Source organism: Malurus melanocephalus, unplaced genomic scaffold (genome assembly GCF_030028575.1).
Source record: "Malurus melanocephalus ecotype Western Australia unplaced genomic scaffold, MMel_1.1 scaffold_976, whole genome shotgun sequence".
Classification (NCBI taxonomy): domain Eukaryota; kingdom Metazoa; phylum Chordata; class Aves; order Passeriformes; family Maluridae; genus Malurus; species Malurus melanocephalus.
Genome location: NW_026624208.1, coordinates 15,036 through 31,394, shown reverse-complemented (window position 1 = coordinate 31,394; position 16,359 = coordinate 15,036). Strand labels below are relative to the sequence as shown.

Sequence of the window (16,359 nt, the reverse complement as noted above, 5' to 3'; positions counted from 1 at the left end):
AAATGCCCATGACCTCTCCCTTTATTCATGAATAAAGTTGCAAGACTCCTCTGTCTCCTTTTTGGACATAAAMCTCTRGTGCTTGTAGATTAATTTTCCTAACACCAGGAAGATTCCTCCTGTTATGCAGGAGAGTAAAACACAAAGCTGAAAAATGCGGCAGAGAAGTCAAGGAAGTTCAACATCAAGAGGTGGTAAGGTTCCAAGACAGGTAAGTCCAAAAGATTAAGTAAAAGCACCTCTTGAAGTGCCTACTTAAGAGATAAAAGAGGGGAGTTTTGCTGCAGAAATAGATCAATAAGGTTGCTGACAGCATCACTGAGAGGCAGCCTTCCCACATCGGAAACAACTTTCATTTATTATCATTATAATGATTGCAGGAAAGGCAAGTTTGCATAAAAATGAAAATGTGAATTACCATCTACCTGCTGCTTCTCTAATTCTTGGGGTTTTTTCCCATTAACAAGATCAGTATGTTAAGCCTGGGATTGTCTTTACAGGCTTTAAGAAGTAGACCAAAAAAAAAAAAAAAAAAAAGTCTTCCAGATTTGCAGCACAATCAAACAGAAACTGAGAAAATGAGGCCCATTAAAATACTGGACTCCCAAAATATCATAAAGTTAGAAAATCATAAAGAGTTCTCACTTTTGGCAAAAAAATATTCACTGAGATGCTCTGACAAAAGGGTAGGGAAGAAACTGGAAGGATCCCATTTGCCACTTTGATCCCTTTAAATCCAAGAATCTCCAAGGAGGATAACAAAAAAATCAGCTCAAMTGAGTGGTTTGTTCAGACTTCTTAATTTTGAATACTTTGGGTCATGTTTTTTTAATTGCCCAGTATCATGACACCACAGTAAACAAGGATTTAATTAAATATTCAGAAATGTTCCAGAATGAAACGTACTGTCTCATTTCACTTCTAGGTCAGCTTTTTACAAGGTAGCTCCAAAAGTATTTTACAAAAAGTGGACTTCATTCTAACCAGAGAGAAGGAATAAATGTGGGCACAGAAAGGAACAGCAATACTTTTTTATAAAATCCTTTCTGGGATTCAACTCATCCAAGGCAGTTTTGCCTAAAAGTTACAAGATGACTCTAAAAATTATCTATAAATTTCCCTAACGGGTGACCAGGGAGATATTTAATGCAGAGAATTCATCTCACCCAGGAGCATCCAAAAGCTGAAAGGCCAAGGACTCCCAGTGTGAGACAGTTTGAATTGTGGGTTTAATAACCCCAAAAAAAGGTTAGAAGAAAAACACAAAACGCTGTGGAGAGATGAAATTACAGAATCTGACAAAGGAAGAGTTGTTCCTGAGACAAAGGGAAAATTCCAGGGGAACATGCAGAAGAAGGAAGAGAAGAAAACATGTGGAAGGGAAAATGGGTATGAATGACTTGTTCTACACATCCAGGTTTGGACTTAGATGACCCTGASCCCTTCCAACWCAAAATATCCTGAGATTCTCTTGTGAGAAGCTGAAGCATCTAACACAGCCATGCTGTTGGATCCATCTCAAACACAAAATACCTCTGTCTGAGAGGCCAGTGTAATTATAGCTGCAAACAGGGTGCCAGGAAAGCATTTCCCATTAGTAACAGGAAAGGGAGTATCCAGTGTGAGGAAAGTTCCCCCTTAGTGATCCTGCACACCTGCCTGCCCCAAGGACAGCCCTGCAGGAGCAGTTATTGAGCAGAGCAGGCACCTGGCTGCCCCAAACTTCCTGCGTGGGCTAAAATTAAACCTTTCCCTCCTCCTTCTTACACTCTCACCAAGTGCAAAATGCAAAACTGCAACACTGATCTCAGGGGTGAAGTGTGGAGAGCACCTGAGCCCCGCTGGTGGGTGTTCTCTGCTGGATTTGGGTGCTCAGCACGTAATGTGGATTTTTGTGATGCCAAAGGAAAAGTGGATCAAGTAACCCAGTGTGTCATCCTACTCCCATCCTACTTTGCTACAGCTGCCCCAGAYCCCACAGAGCCACCCCTGAACACTCAGAACATCACTGATCACACCCCTGGAAATCAAACAAGCCAAGCTGTRAGATGAGATATTCACACAGCATTCAAATCAAAATATTTAATCACTGATGCACACACGGCCAAGTTCTGCTCAGCAGATATAGGATCACACATGAACTCACATGRGAGCATCTTKATGATGTCTGTRAATMAAAATCATAAAATRGAAGGGACCTTAAAGATCWCAAATTTCCAAATATAAGCAGCTGCTGATACCTAAGTAATTGGCATAGTTAATTCCTATAACCAAAGCAAAGGAAGGCCACAGAATTGCATCAATTTTCACAGTACTGCCATTGYTTAGAAAACTTTCACTTGTCAAAAAAAGGATGTAGCAGAAATAGGCAATGCAAAGTGTGTGATGAAATACATGTCCTCCTTAAGAATGATGAGTAAGACAACCAGCTGTGGTTAACTGGTGGTTTAACCAGGAGTATACCCATGGAAAATGAAAATCTACAGACATTCAAAAACCAAGTGGAAAAAAAAAATCTGTTCAGGATTGAATAACACAAAGCCTCTGTATGGGTAATTCTATGGATGGCAAGTCTCTGACACCAAAAGGGTAAATGTTAAGTTTGCCCTTTGATATCAGCTATTGCTGCTTTCATTGGAACAGGACCCTGGGACAGCCAGATCTTTTAACTGAAATGGTAAAGTTTGTCATTAATAACATGTGAATCTGGCTTCAGAAGTTCATTTGGCATTTAAAATAGCAAATTAACTGGRTATTTGCATGCAATATTTGTCTGTTCTGATGGCTAAACAGAAAGGAAAATAGGTGCACAGTCACAACTTTTGCACAGTATTGGATTTGAGGCTCAGGCAAAAAAATAGTTAAGCATTACAAGTTTGGCTTTCAATGASTAATACCCATTATTCAGCTCGACCTGGGGAAATCTGTATGCTACAGAGAAAATTATTCTTCCTCAGAAATCCCATTTTTCTTTCACAATACTCCATCACTGGTATAATACACTGATTTGATGCACAGTGTGTTCAATAGCAGTTCTATTTTCCCAGCATACCTAAAGGAGAGAAATCACAATTACAGTAATTTTATTCAAGTTAGCTCTCCCAGCTATCTATTATGCTACTAGCAAAGGTTAATTTGAAAAACAAGCAGGCTATAGCTGTCTGAGCTTATCTTYCTGGTTCCATTGATGCTTTTTGTTTAAAGTTTAAAATTAGGGAGTGTCTATAAAACAAATGGAGACCCTGAAAATATCTAGAACAATAGTGCCTTTAGAGGGTTTWAAAACACCCAAAGAAGCATTAAAAACCCCAGTAAATTAATCACAATGGCAAATGAGAAATTACACCTGCTTCAGCAGAACTCTTGCTGGTAAGTTTTGGCCTGCTTCATTCAAAGCACAAAATGTGCAGAATAATGAAATTGTTGATAATTTTAGCCGGACTTCAGCAGCCCCAGCTCCACCCAGGAGAGCTGACCAAAGCACAGTGCTGAACCAGGCTATCCCTCAGCTCTGGAATTACCTCAGTGAACATGGAAATACCTCCCTGCACCCCGTTCAGGATGAGTGGGAGAACAGGAGATTGCCTCTTCAGCTGGTGTCACTTTGGGGTGCAGGTTGAAAAAGACAACACCAAAGAGATAATTTAGCTTCGGGGCCAATGGGTTTTGGTTTCATAAATGAAAGCTGAAATCATCAGAAACCACAAAGCCTTGCTGAAAACAGGGCAGAAGATTTGAGCAGCAACACTCACACGAAGTTCTTATGAGTCTAATAAATGCCATTTGTTTGCATAATGTAGAAAACTGAGAATGGAGGGTGCAAATGACAGTCTTGCAAAGCGATTTTCCATTTAGGTCAAGACCTAGCTTTTTCCTCTGCTGAAATTTTGACATTACAGTAGTCATGGAAAAGAACAGTTGCAGAAAGAAAATGGAGAGTGTGAAATTTTCATTGAAGTAAAATCATAAATCTAATCAGTTCAACACTTTGCAGWGTTTTCACAGGAGCAGAAACTACAAAAGCTAAAGTACCACCATAAATCATCTGATACTTTATTGTCATAAACATCTGCTGCTCCTGGATATAGATATGTAGTCAAGGGAACACTTGAAAAGGAGTAAGGAATGCCAGGTACACTCGTTAAGAAAAGTAATGTTCAAACCAGGTTTTCTTTTGCTTTTGTCATTAAGACCTAACAGTTTATGAAGTTCTGCAGACATTAATGGCTACACTGATTTATCACATTTCCAATTTAAGGCCACACCTTCCAATCCTTTTGTCCAATCAATGCCAACAGACTGTTCACATTRGGCTGGGCATATTGGAAGAAGAATACAACATTAAGCTCACCAAAAGGGTCATAGCCAAAGCCATGMTTTCCAGCAGCAGATATTAATGTTTGTTTTGGGATTCATTCACTTATAAAAACCACCAGACTGCAAAGGGGTGTGCAAGGCACGGCTCCTCCGAGGAGATCCACGCACAGAGCTCAGGGCTGTTCCAAGCACAGGCAGGAACCTGAGCCCAGGATTTGCCTGTGCATGGCACCGAGCCTGGGTGAATATCCTGCCTTTCAGCACAGTCTGTAAGCTCAGGCTCAGCAGAACTCTGGAGCAGCCTCTGTGCTGTGCTCACCGTGCTCCACGAGTGAGCTCTACACATCACATCYTCATTTGGCCACTCACACTTGTGTTTTGATCAAACCCATGGAACGCTCCAGCTTGGGGTGGAAAAGATAGGAAAAGCCCATCTTTGGGGGGTGGTGGTGACAGCAGCTGGACACGAGCTCAGGGGTGCCCAGGTGGCCAAGAGGCTGATGGACGTTGGGCTGTCCCAGCCATGAGGTGACCACAGCCCCAGGACAGTGACCATCCCTGTGCTGGACACTGCTGAGGGACCAACCCTGGGGACAGCTCTGGGACCATGAGGGCAAGAGATTGAGGGGATGGGGAAGGGTCTGGAGACCCAGGAGGGGCTGAGGGAGCTGAGAAAGGGGCTCAGCCTGGAGAAAAGGGGGATCAGGGGGGACCTTGTGGCTCTGCACAACTCCAGGAGGGGGCAGCCAGAGGGGATTTGGACTCTGCTCCAGGGAACAGGGACAGGAGGAGAGGGAACGGCCTCAGGCTGGGCCAGGGCAGGGCAGGGGGGACACCAGGATATAAAAAGGTGGTCAGGCATTGGAACAGACTTCCCAGGAAAGTGGGTGTCTCACCATCCCTGGAAGAGTTCGAATAATGTTTGGTTGTTGCATTTTGGGACCTGGTTTAGTGGTGAATACRGCAATGCTGAGTTAATGCTTGGACTTGATAATCTTAGATCTTTTCTCCAACCTCAACTATCCTGAGGGTCCTGTCTCTTCTGTCTCTCCACACATAGTCTTCTTCCTCTCAGCATTTTGGAGGCTATTTCCTAACAGTGATGGCAAGTAAACTGCTATCCCTGCATGCCCCACATTTAGCAAACACCTCCCTACTTGTTTTCCTTCAGCTTCTCTCAGATAAGTTTCCTTCTGCCTGTCCCAAATTTATYACAGGGCAAAAAGAAACGCTTCCTTTGTGCTTGATGTTCCYRTCCCAGAAAGAGWGGGTCTCACTTTTGGTGGAAACACAGTTTGGGACATCAAKATGACCACAGTTTCAGCTGCTTCTTTTCATCCTAAATTTTCATCATAAGGTGCTTCTTTTCACCCTATGCAAAGGGCGAATTGCTTTAAACACCCCCCTAATTTTTTGTTAGTCATTGAGTTTTGCTGTTTTAASTGGAATCACTGTTGGCTAAAAGTGAAATAGGCAAATCCTTACCCTCAACAGCCAGAGAGACAATGGCCTGCGTGTCCTCCACCCCGTACATGACGTCGCAGCGATAGACCCCAGCATCGCTGGCCCGCAGCTTGGAGAAGCTCAGCGAGGCGTCCCCGCTCTCCTCCGAATTGCTGGGGACAGACACCCTGTCCTTGTAGCTTTGACCAATTTTGATGTTGCCATTTTGGGCCACCAGGACCGTGGTTTCCTTGGCGTCCTTGCCGCTTTTGTCCAGCTCAACCTTGGACCATTTGATGCGGAGGTACTCGGCGGCGTAGCTGGACGATATGGTGGGTGTGGTTGAAAAGAAGCACGGCAGGACTGAAGTTCCAGAGAGAGATCCCTTGACCAGGGTTTTTTTTTCTGCTTGAACTGGAAAAAGGGGAGAGAGGGAAGAAGGGAGAAAGGAGAAATCATTTCAGTGTAACAGCAAAACTGAAAATATATATATATTTCATTGTTATTTAATGGTTCACTTGTGCAAAGCCTGAAATCGATGAACTTTAGCTGATTTGTAACAGGACTGGTGAGTATAAGCTAAAAAAATGTTTGTATCTATCTTGTTACATCTTGGGCTGCTGATGGAGCCCATTTCTCTTTGGATAAATTTCATTCTAACTTATTTTTTCCATTTGTTACAGTCACAAAGCCACAGACCCTCAGAAACTGGTCTGAAATTTAAGATGACAGGTGAACTGCAAGAGCTGTTTCTTCTCTGAGTGAAAGATGATGATTTACCTAGCTGGCCAAAAACCTGAATACAGGGGAGCTKCTGGTGTTCACACCTTGTTCACCTCACAGCAGTTATTCCTGTCCTCAGAGAGACRCATGGCTTTGCATCCCTGTCACCCCTGACCCCACTGTTCTCTCAGGGGTTAATTATTTTTATTCCATACGTGCTCAAACAAAAGCCTTTCCAGCAAGAGTCTCCCAAACAGTCACTCTTTCAAAGTTGTTTCCTTGTAGCCTCGGGGCCTTTAACACATCGCAGGAATTAAATATTTCAGGTTGTAAAAGCAAAGGAGGAAGTAAAGCACACAGAAAGTCCCTGCTTGGCTCAGACTTGACATGATCAGCACCTTTATCATTTTTTATGTCATCTCCAGCTGCAAACATTTCACAGTGAAATGCTGCCATCTGACAACACCCTGAGGGGAAGGTTGACTACTGTTCATCCAACCTGCACGCTGCAGCTGAAGAGAGGGTTTCTGACAGATTTACCTTTTTTGTGTGATGTTATTTCATCCCACATAATGGCTTAATGRAGATCAGAAGCTGATGCACAACAGTATCTTTCACAGTCCTTCACTCTAACATTTTTTTGAGAGGTGGGACACCTCTCGAAAAATGGTCATCATTAATTTGAAGGGAGATAGGATTCATGAAGTTTAGAAATATAATAACTTCATATATTAGCCCTCAACAGAGTGGTACATGAAAAAGGAGACATCAGCACATGAAAATGATCGAGCTGTTTGTCTATCATAAAAAATACGATCTCTCCATAAAGAGTAGAAGATTGTGGGGTGGGATGGAAGGATGGACAGAGAGAATTAAAGAAAAGGAGCAAAAGAGGAAGAGAAAAAGAAGRGGGAAGAAAAAAAARRRRRARAAAARARRAGARAARAAAAMMSARAAARRGRARGGGGGAAAGAAAAYAGAAGAARRAARGAAAATTGCTSAYTAAYMTGGTYRSTTTTAACACAGGCTGTTGAWTTKATACAGGACAAAGKATTAATGGTATTATCTAAAATGACTCAATAAAATAGTCATCAGCTTGATGGCCWAGCATTTAAATGATAAAGTACTGACTATAAAAAGAGGAAAATGAACTGGCAGGGAAGACACAGAATTCTGAATGGAAGTCCTCAGRTCCTTTCCAACCATGCCTACCAAACTAGAATTCCTTAGGCACACRATTCAGATGGAGTCAAGGTGATGGTATCAAAACTGATGAAACCAGATATGTTTTACATCACCTTTATTTTCTTGAAACTTCACAGAGTAACAGTGGTTACAGATAAAGAAACAGAATGAATTCTCAGTTCTATCAATTGTGATGGAATTACTGCCAAATTGYGCAGGTGGGAGATTAAAATCAGTCTCAAAATATTTAGAATTTATTATGATCTCTTGTCATCTATACACCTTGCAGGAACTTTCCTCTTAAATGAAGAATGACTTAATTATAATTATTCTGACTGACAGAATTCTAATAAACTTTTTAAAGAACATTGTTTCTGATTATGAGTGATCTGGAATATCAGCACTGAGCCCTGAGGAAATTTCCTCCCTTTAAAATTCGTGTCTTCACGTCAGCCAGCTGGAAGCCTTGGCAAGCAACACCTATCATCTTGATATGCAAACTAGACCCAGCCTAAACTGTGCTACATCCCAGAATAGGAGATTCTGTGTAGTTGCAGATCTGTCCAACTTTAGAAATCATTGTGACACACTTTATAAAAACCTATTTGTCGTGGTGAGAGGAGGGAAGAAGCAGGAGGAGAAGAAGGAGAAAGGAGGAGGAGAAAGGAGGAGAAAGGAGTTTTTCCCTACTGAAAAAGAAAATATTGGCTTGACAAAACATCTGAAATATAAGATTAAGTGATGCTCTTGAACAATTACCAAAAGCTTGATTTCTTACAGCAGTCCARATTAGTCTATCAGAATTTACTGACCAATGCAGAAGCTATCAGTATTTTATATTAATCCATATAACCCCTCTTTTTCCCTTTAGCATTTTTGCTAAGCTTATATTCCATGTCAGCCYCTATCAGTGGTATGTGATAGACCAATGACACACAGCTGGACATCTTCCTTTTGAGGTGGGAGGAAAGGAATTCTTTCTTGAGAACAAAGTCTCTTTCTCTAGAATTCATATATCTGTTCTATGGTAAACATTACAAAATCCTTGAAGTAGGAGTCTAGATAATTTTTTTAAATAATAGAATTCTGCTCTTCTCTATCACATTAATCAGAATRACCAGGCCACTAGGTCTGCAATGGACAAGGAGGATGAATAAAAGAGTGCCCTACATGGTGTGACACTGCTTAGAGGAGTGAATTTGCTACGTAATTAAGTGTAAGTGAACAGAATGTTGCTGCTGACTAAGCAGACAAATCCCACATGCTTAAAGAATAAAATATTCTATTTATTTTTAGCCAAATTTATGAGGGGGAAAAAAAAAAGTTGCATCTCATTTTTCAGTTCATCAACAACCTGCTGGGACATATGGTATATTGCCCTGTCTAGCAGCAGAAATAAAAAGGATCAGTGAAATTCTGTGTTTTGTCAATCCAGCTACTAGCACTGAGCCTAAGAGAAGCCTTTTCATTAAACACAAGCCTTTTGGTGAAGATAATAATGAATTAAAATGAGTAAAACTTGCATGAAACACTGACAGGTAATGGACCAAGACCCAACAGAAACCTTCCCTGAGTCTTTTGCCGGGTGGTTTGTGGTCTGAGCAAGCAGAGTAAGAGAAGGAGGCTCAGAGTGGTGAAGAACTACTTTCACAGTCTGCAAGACACTCACAGGGAGGCAGGCAAATCTCATCTGCAGAACTCAACATAACACCACCAACAGTCACACAAAACAGGAAAAAACAGCTTTGGTTATAAGTGCAAGGCCCAGCCTGTAAACTACAAGATCTTCACACCAGCTAGTCGAAAGTAAGGCTTCAATTTTATATCCAAAAAAGCATTTAAAAAAAAAAAAGCTTAAAAGATTTTAAAAGAAGCTTAAGATGTCTATCTCTTCAGAATGGTGAGGTATCTTTTATTTTTAGAATATTTTTAATCAAAAGCCATACTTGTTAAGACTGATGTAGTCTTCCAACATTCATCCTGAAAAATACTGTTKCACCAACTGACTTGATTACGAAAGGTAAGGACATGAGGTGATCCCACAGATTCTTTGGGATCATGAATTGGATCAATTCATGAAAAAGGAAAGTTTTTTGTGCTTGTCTTCTTCTTTATGGCCATACTTTGAAAATGGCTAAGACTCTTACGACAATAGAATGGCCCCCAATTTAATAAGTAAACCCCACAAGGTTCACATTCTGTTCTAGGAACATCAGCATCTTTCTGAAYTTCTTTGAAAAAATTTGGGCCAAAAAGGATGGGCCACAACCTGGTTTACATTCCAAAGAGCGGGGCATAGATAAAAAACTAGATTATGTACCAAAAATTCTTCTCTGGAGATAAGATGAGCAATTCAAGAGGTAATAAAAAGTAGAGTAGGTGAGGCGACATGTAAAGATGCCATCCCATTTTCTACARCAATCCATCCAACTTCTCCCCACTGAGAGTGTTGCCCTCTCAATCCCTGTATCCCTGAATTCTGCATTTGTGCAAGGTAGTGAGTCAGGTCTCTGGTCTGATCCAGACCTTTCTTCCTTCTATCCAATCTAAATCTATTATCCTTTTTTTTTAACTGGTTCCACTAATGAAACCATTTCGGTTTTTTGTTTTTTTTTTTTCTTTTTCATTCAGGACTACCTAAAGGCATTACTAGCAACAGTGTTCAAGCTGAGTGAGGGAAAACAAAAAAAAAAAACAAAAAAAAAGAGTAAATTTTATTTTCCCAAAGGCTAAAATCAGTTCGAAGATTTCTTGGAAAGAAGTGGGAAAGAAAATAAAGAAAAAAATCTTGCTTTGAGACTTGGGAAAGCTGTTTTCCCAATTTTGTGAGTCTGCAGCAGCTGTTGGGATATTTCCCTTACCAAAGGCCTGACCCAAACTTTCAAATTACCATGGCAACTACTTCAGTTTTAGCATGTAATCACCAAGAAAGGTAACAAGGGCTCCTTCCTTTCCACCCAAACCTGCAGCTGCCCTAACACAGCCTTGCTCCAGACCCCAGCAGTCCCAGGACCTGCCCCAGGTTAGTTCATGGCAGCCCAAGCACAGCAGATATAAATCACCAGGCCTTGAGGAGGACACAGAAATGAAATTAGTGACATGGTGCAACATGGCAGAGGCAAAGAAAGTAAATTTCCTGAGTTTGGGCTATTTCCTCAGTCCTGTGAAATGCCCTGCCAACCAGACCAGTAAATTTATTTTAATGAATGGTACAGCAGACTTACCTTTAGGTAGTGTATATGTTATAACTAATGTAGAGTACATCCATAAGATRCTTTTTATACTTAACCACATCTTGACCTAGAAATGAAGAACAAAGGAGTAAGAGGTTAGTATATTGCACTGTGTCCTTAACAAACGTTGTAACTCAGCACATCAATATTTGTCACTGATACCAGAAGCAGCCCTTCCTGCTTTCAGGACATCTTCATTTAACAATTGGCAGTGGAGATTTGTTATAATGACCACGTGTCTCYGTGGAATACAGGTTTATAATGAGTTTCAGGTTGTTGAGTCCTGAGTGATTCTCAGACATGTCAGTTCCCTCTGGGTTTGCTTCTCATTTCCTTTACAGAATCCACCTTCTAGCAGCTGGTAAGTTCCTCACATGTATCATATGTACACAATAAAAAAACGCATGTTCACAGTAATATTTCCTAATTTTTATTTCAGTTCTTAGTTAGAGATGTTGAATCTGTAAATACCCCAAAAAYTGCAAAAACATTTTAAGACACACAAATGCCAATGACTACATAGGGTTTATAAATGGTCCCTCACCCATATAAGTGCACAAATGTGCCATGAACATCCCAAAACAAGAAATTACTTTCTGAAGCAGTTTRCCAGACCACTGAAAACTTTTATCACAAAACCTTTATATTGCTGCGAAATATTATACCTGGGCAAGTAACTGAGCTGATTSATACATATCTATCAAATATCAATATCTCTGCTTTACTGACTCTCACAGCACCTTAACTGCAATCTCTCTTGAACAGGAAAAAAACTGTGTCAACACTACAGAACTTGAATTGCACACACGAAAAATTTAAAACTTTAACTTTTAAAAACTCCACGGGCTGCACTGAACACGACAGCAAGAAGCACAGGGAGGCAGCTTCAGAAAACTCCTGGTGAGTGACGTGTTCAACCTCGGGACAGTTCTCTGCACAGCTCACAGCTGCAGCCCAAACTCCACACAAGTCTGTGTGAACTGGCACATGTCCTGTAACGTCTGAGCAGCACGGCAAGGACGCAAAACATCTCAAAACCAAACCTTTCCAGTGAGGCAAGTTAAAAATTCCCACCCAACAGGGCTGAAAACCCCAGAGCCTTTCATTCCCTGTGCATGGATGGCCGGAGCCAGATGGTTAACACTGGGAAACATGTGCTACAACCTATTCCCAGGGCGTGGAGGAAGAAATGCAGCTGCTTTCCACAGAGCAGGCTGCACACTGCCAAAGGACGCCCCATCTCTGCTGCAGCCATTCAGGACAGCTGAGTGTAGAGTGTGATATCACTTATTTTGCAACGTGARCTTCATGGAATCTGCACTTTTCACGGCTGAGTCTCAAACGAGAAGTGGGATTTATTCAGTTTAAACCCTACCTGCTGTAAAATTTCTGAAGACCCCARCAYATACRTCCAACACCACYCAGCCAGAGATTTATCTCTTCCTAYRCTCACACAAGCCAMGCTGCATGAAGAAAACAAAAGTGGCTATTTAATAGCTAACTTTAAAATTCCACACTGTGCCTTGGTACAAACTCCCTGTAGAAGGTTGTTATGAGTGAGGAGGTTGCACAAGATCAGAGCTGCAGACATCAAAGTCCTTTACATGCAATGGACCAGCTCTGAAAYACAGTCACATGTTTGTTTAGATAAGCATTTCAGTGATCACCACTATTACACAACGATTAAAAGAAAAAGTGATGTCAGTCTGAGCCTACAGATGTGCAGAAGGTCTTTGAAGCAACCCTTGAATCCCAGAAACACTGAAAGCCTCAAGCTTTCAATTGAGAAATTGAAATTCAGAGCTGTTCCTGCAGTAACACCAGAGCTCTGATGAGAGTGCAAGAAGAAGACTGACACCATTCCCCACCTTCCAAGGTGATGAGTGATGGACCTGCCTGCAARACAAAATTTTGGCCCCTGTGAGAGCTGAGTGGCTCCAGACCTCCTCTGGAGATGCTCTGTGCACATGYTGCTCGCATGCGTCACACACTGGCCACATCCACAGCGAAGCCAAGGTCCGGAACAGAATGTTTACAAGTTCAGCTCCCCATGTTTACCCATAGGTTTTTATCTCCCTCCTTCCCCTGAAGGCAACCTTGCCTTTTGGGACCAGAAACAAGGAAATCAAAGACATCAGACAAGAAAAACAGCGAACTACTTTCTTTTTGCCTACAATGGGAGTGTTGGACCTAAACAGAGCTGGCTGCATTTTGCACCACCTGGCTGACTTTTCTGGCTTTGACCTGGACTACCTGGATGCCTCACAAGTGTCAGTGGAAGCCTGTTGCCCCTGGAAGCTCACTGAAATTTCTGTCACAACACAACTGCTTCCACATTTGGAAGAGCACAAACCCTGCTGCTGTGCCTCAAGTCACCAAATACAGCACACACACCCACCGTGACACAGGAAAACGGGAAGGCACCTGTGGAAGGACAATTTTCAAAGTTGGGAAGAGAAGAGAGCATTCCTGGCTGTGATGGCTCCTAGCCTTTTACTGAGTAGGGCAGGAATCACACTTGATGCTCCAAGGGCTTGGATAGCTCAAAAAAAAAATTGCATTGCTTGAGTATAGAGCTTAATACAAGACACCTGCCAAAAATCCCTACTCAGCTCTTGCAGTACCACCTCCTGACTTTTTATGAATTTCTTTATCCTGAAATGCTTACTTGAGCAATAAAAAAACCCTTGGAGAAYGGTCTGATTTTCAGCCCTTAGGGTCAGGAGTGTGATTCCCATGAAACTCTCCAMGCCTGAGGGTTGGTTTTCATGCTCCAGTCCTTGGTGGGTTCCCATAAATGTTCCACTAGAGCTGCCAGAATTAAGTGTGCAATTASCCCTGCCACCCTCTCCAAACATGCAGATGGTAACAGCAGCACCTTGCTCAGCCCCACAGGGCAGCCTGGCTTAGAAGGAGACAGAGCTTTGAAAACCTGGCACCAAAAATCCTTCTCAGGAGACATAGGTAAGGCAGAGAGTGCTGTTTACACCTCACCCCAATTCCTGCCCACATTTCAGGCTCTTGGATGAGACTGCTCCTGCCTCCTGCCCTTTTGCTGTGTTCCTTTGTAGCCTCCAGAGCCAAATCCCTACTCTAAAACTGATTTGTGTTTCCCATCCCCACACTCTGTAGTTCACAGAAATCTGCTGTCTGGCTGCTGTACTGCCCCTAAGTCCACTGCAATTAGYCAAAACCCATCTAACCATACCTTTTTCCACAAGATTTTTTTTTTTCTTTCCCTTGGTGTCACTACACCCATAGTAAAAGAAATCCATAACACTATGGACACAGTGAGAAAACCTTGCCAACTCAAGCTGCAAGACTTGAGTAAGTGTTTAATTTCCACCTTCTGCTAAAAAAGTACCTCACTTGACGTGACCAAACCTGGGTTGCCTGCTGGCTGGTTTCCAGCTGGGCTGATCCATTTTATTAGGAGCCACTACRGGCAGATGGATCTACAGTAGGAATCTGTGCCACATTTTTAAATGGGATGCAACCCTGAGTGCAGCATCTTTTAACCAAAAGATGCCAAAGTCCTGGACAAACTTCATATCTTTAAAAAGTATCAATAGGTTGTTTCTCTGGGGAAAGAGCACAGCCTCCTRTTTTTGCAGGCACAGCTACCTTCCCTCACTTGCAGCAAAAACTCATAGGAGCAGTAAGTTCTGACCAAATTCCAGCTYGTGTTTAGTTTGCAGTGTAAGCTTGATCTCACACCAATGCTATTTTAATTTAGCCAGATGGGAGAACATCATGTCTCTCTTTCTGTTTAAAACTCCAGGTTCAGAAAGTGAATTGTCCTGGTGTGGAAGAGGCTGAAGCTTACAATCCAAAAATACTCCCGATTTCTCTCAAACTGAGCCAATGAGRAATTAGCTGTTTTCATTGAGATAACAATGAATCTAAACTCTCAGGTCACACTGAGATTGGTTCAGCACATGCTCTACAGCTGCCCTGTGAAATCTGGACATGTTTCTTAAACACAYGAAAATTGGCCTCTGCCCATTTGACCCTCATAGTGAAAGTCAGAATGACATAAAAAATTAAAAGAAAAAAAAAAAAAGAGGGAGGAACCCAACAGAACCTTGGCACTAGGGAAGAGAAAGAAGGCTGCTCGTACTGGTAATGGGTAAAACAGTAAATTACAGTTTCCAGTGGAACCCCAACAAGCTGGAAATGACCAATCCCAGTGACAGCACACCCCTTACTACCTTCAAAGCTCATCACAGGTGCTATTCTTCCTCAAACACACACATTCTGCACTTTCTTTTGCTTCTGCAGTCCTTTGATCCTGGCACTCCATCAGACYGCTAATTGCTGACAAGTACCCACCTCGCTGTCAGCGCTGCCTAATTAACTTTTGCCAGCTTCACCACGTTTCTGCCACATGATTAATTAGCCCGCTGTGCCAACACATGGCGCATCAGCCTGCATCCAATCCATCAGTGGCTTCTGCTCGCCTGTCATCCCTTGAAAAAGTCCTCCCAAGGCTTCGGAGAAGGTCTTTGGGGTATCAGCACCTCCAGTAAATGTGGGGGAAACTCCTCCAGGCTGAAGCGTGGCAGTGCTGCCTGCACACTGGAGCTCAAACAAGGAGCAGTGACCAGAGCACAGMGTGTTCTCCTGGCTGCAAAGCTTTTGCCTCGGGACATCCCTGACAGCGCCGTGCTCCACGCCAGGAGCAGCTCCGGGCTCTGGGACAGCCACGCAGAGACACCGTGGACAACTGCCAGAGGCAGCGCGTGGAGCAGCAAAGAGCACACCCTGCTCCTTTCCGCATCGTCCCAGCTCCACCTTCTCGCTCCTGCCTTCCAAAAATATTGAATATCCCRAGCTGGACACAAGGGATGGCCGAGTCGCGCTCCTGGCTCTGCACAGGACATGCTGGCAGTGTCACCTTGTGCCTCACAAGGGCGCCTTGATCTCAGGCTTGGCGCCCTGGTCGCTTTTTCCAGACTTAGGGTTTTGTCCTGCTCCTTGTCCCAAGCAGAGTTTGGGTGAGGGGAGCAAGGGGTGACACTCTGTGAAGGTGACACTCAGTGAAGGTGACACTCAGTGAAGGTGACACTCTGTGAAGGTGACACTCATGTCACCCATGGGCCCAGCCCCGTGCTGCCATGACTGAGGGTCAGCACTGCCACCCCGCTGTGGGCACTAACATGCCAAGCCAGCCCCGCTGTCCAGCACTGCCCAGCGGACACTGACCACTCCTGTGCCACAGAAATGCGGAATGACGGGCTTGGAATGAGAGGGAAGTTAAATCCCAGCCCATCACACCCCTGTCACTGTCCTGGAGTTCTCCCAGTCCTAATGTCCAGCCTGGCYTTGGRCACTGCCAGGGATCCARGGRCAGCCACAGCTGCTCTGGGAATTCCATCCAGGGAACAATTCCTGCCCAATATCCCATCCCTCTGGCAGTTTGAAGCCTGTCCCTCCATCCCCTGTTCCCAGTCCCTCT

General features: G+C 43.0%; 1 protein-coding gene across 3 annotated transcripts in view; it reads right to left on the bottom strand.

Annotated features, from left to right (window-relative positions):
• The window catches only part of LOC130585839 (versican core protein-like), a 95,931-nt gene that overhangs the window by 76,532 nt on the left and 3,040 nt on the right, over positions 1 to 16,359 (bottom strand). For all 3 annotated transcript variants that reach the window (XM_057386497.1, XM_057386498.1, XM_057386499.1), the window contains exons 2-3: positions 10,893 to 10,968; positions 5,803 to 6,174 (exon numbers count right to left, since the gene is read on the bottom strand). In XM_057386497.1, coding sequence (XP_057242480.1) covers positions 5,803 to 6,174; positions 10,893 to 10,962 — 442 coding nt within the window. In that variant the 5' untranslated portion in view covers positions 10,963 to 10,968. The remainder of the gene's footprint in view (positions 1 to 5,802; positions 6,175 to 10,892; positions 10,969 to 16,359) is intronic.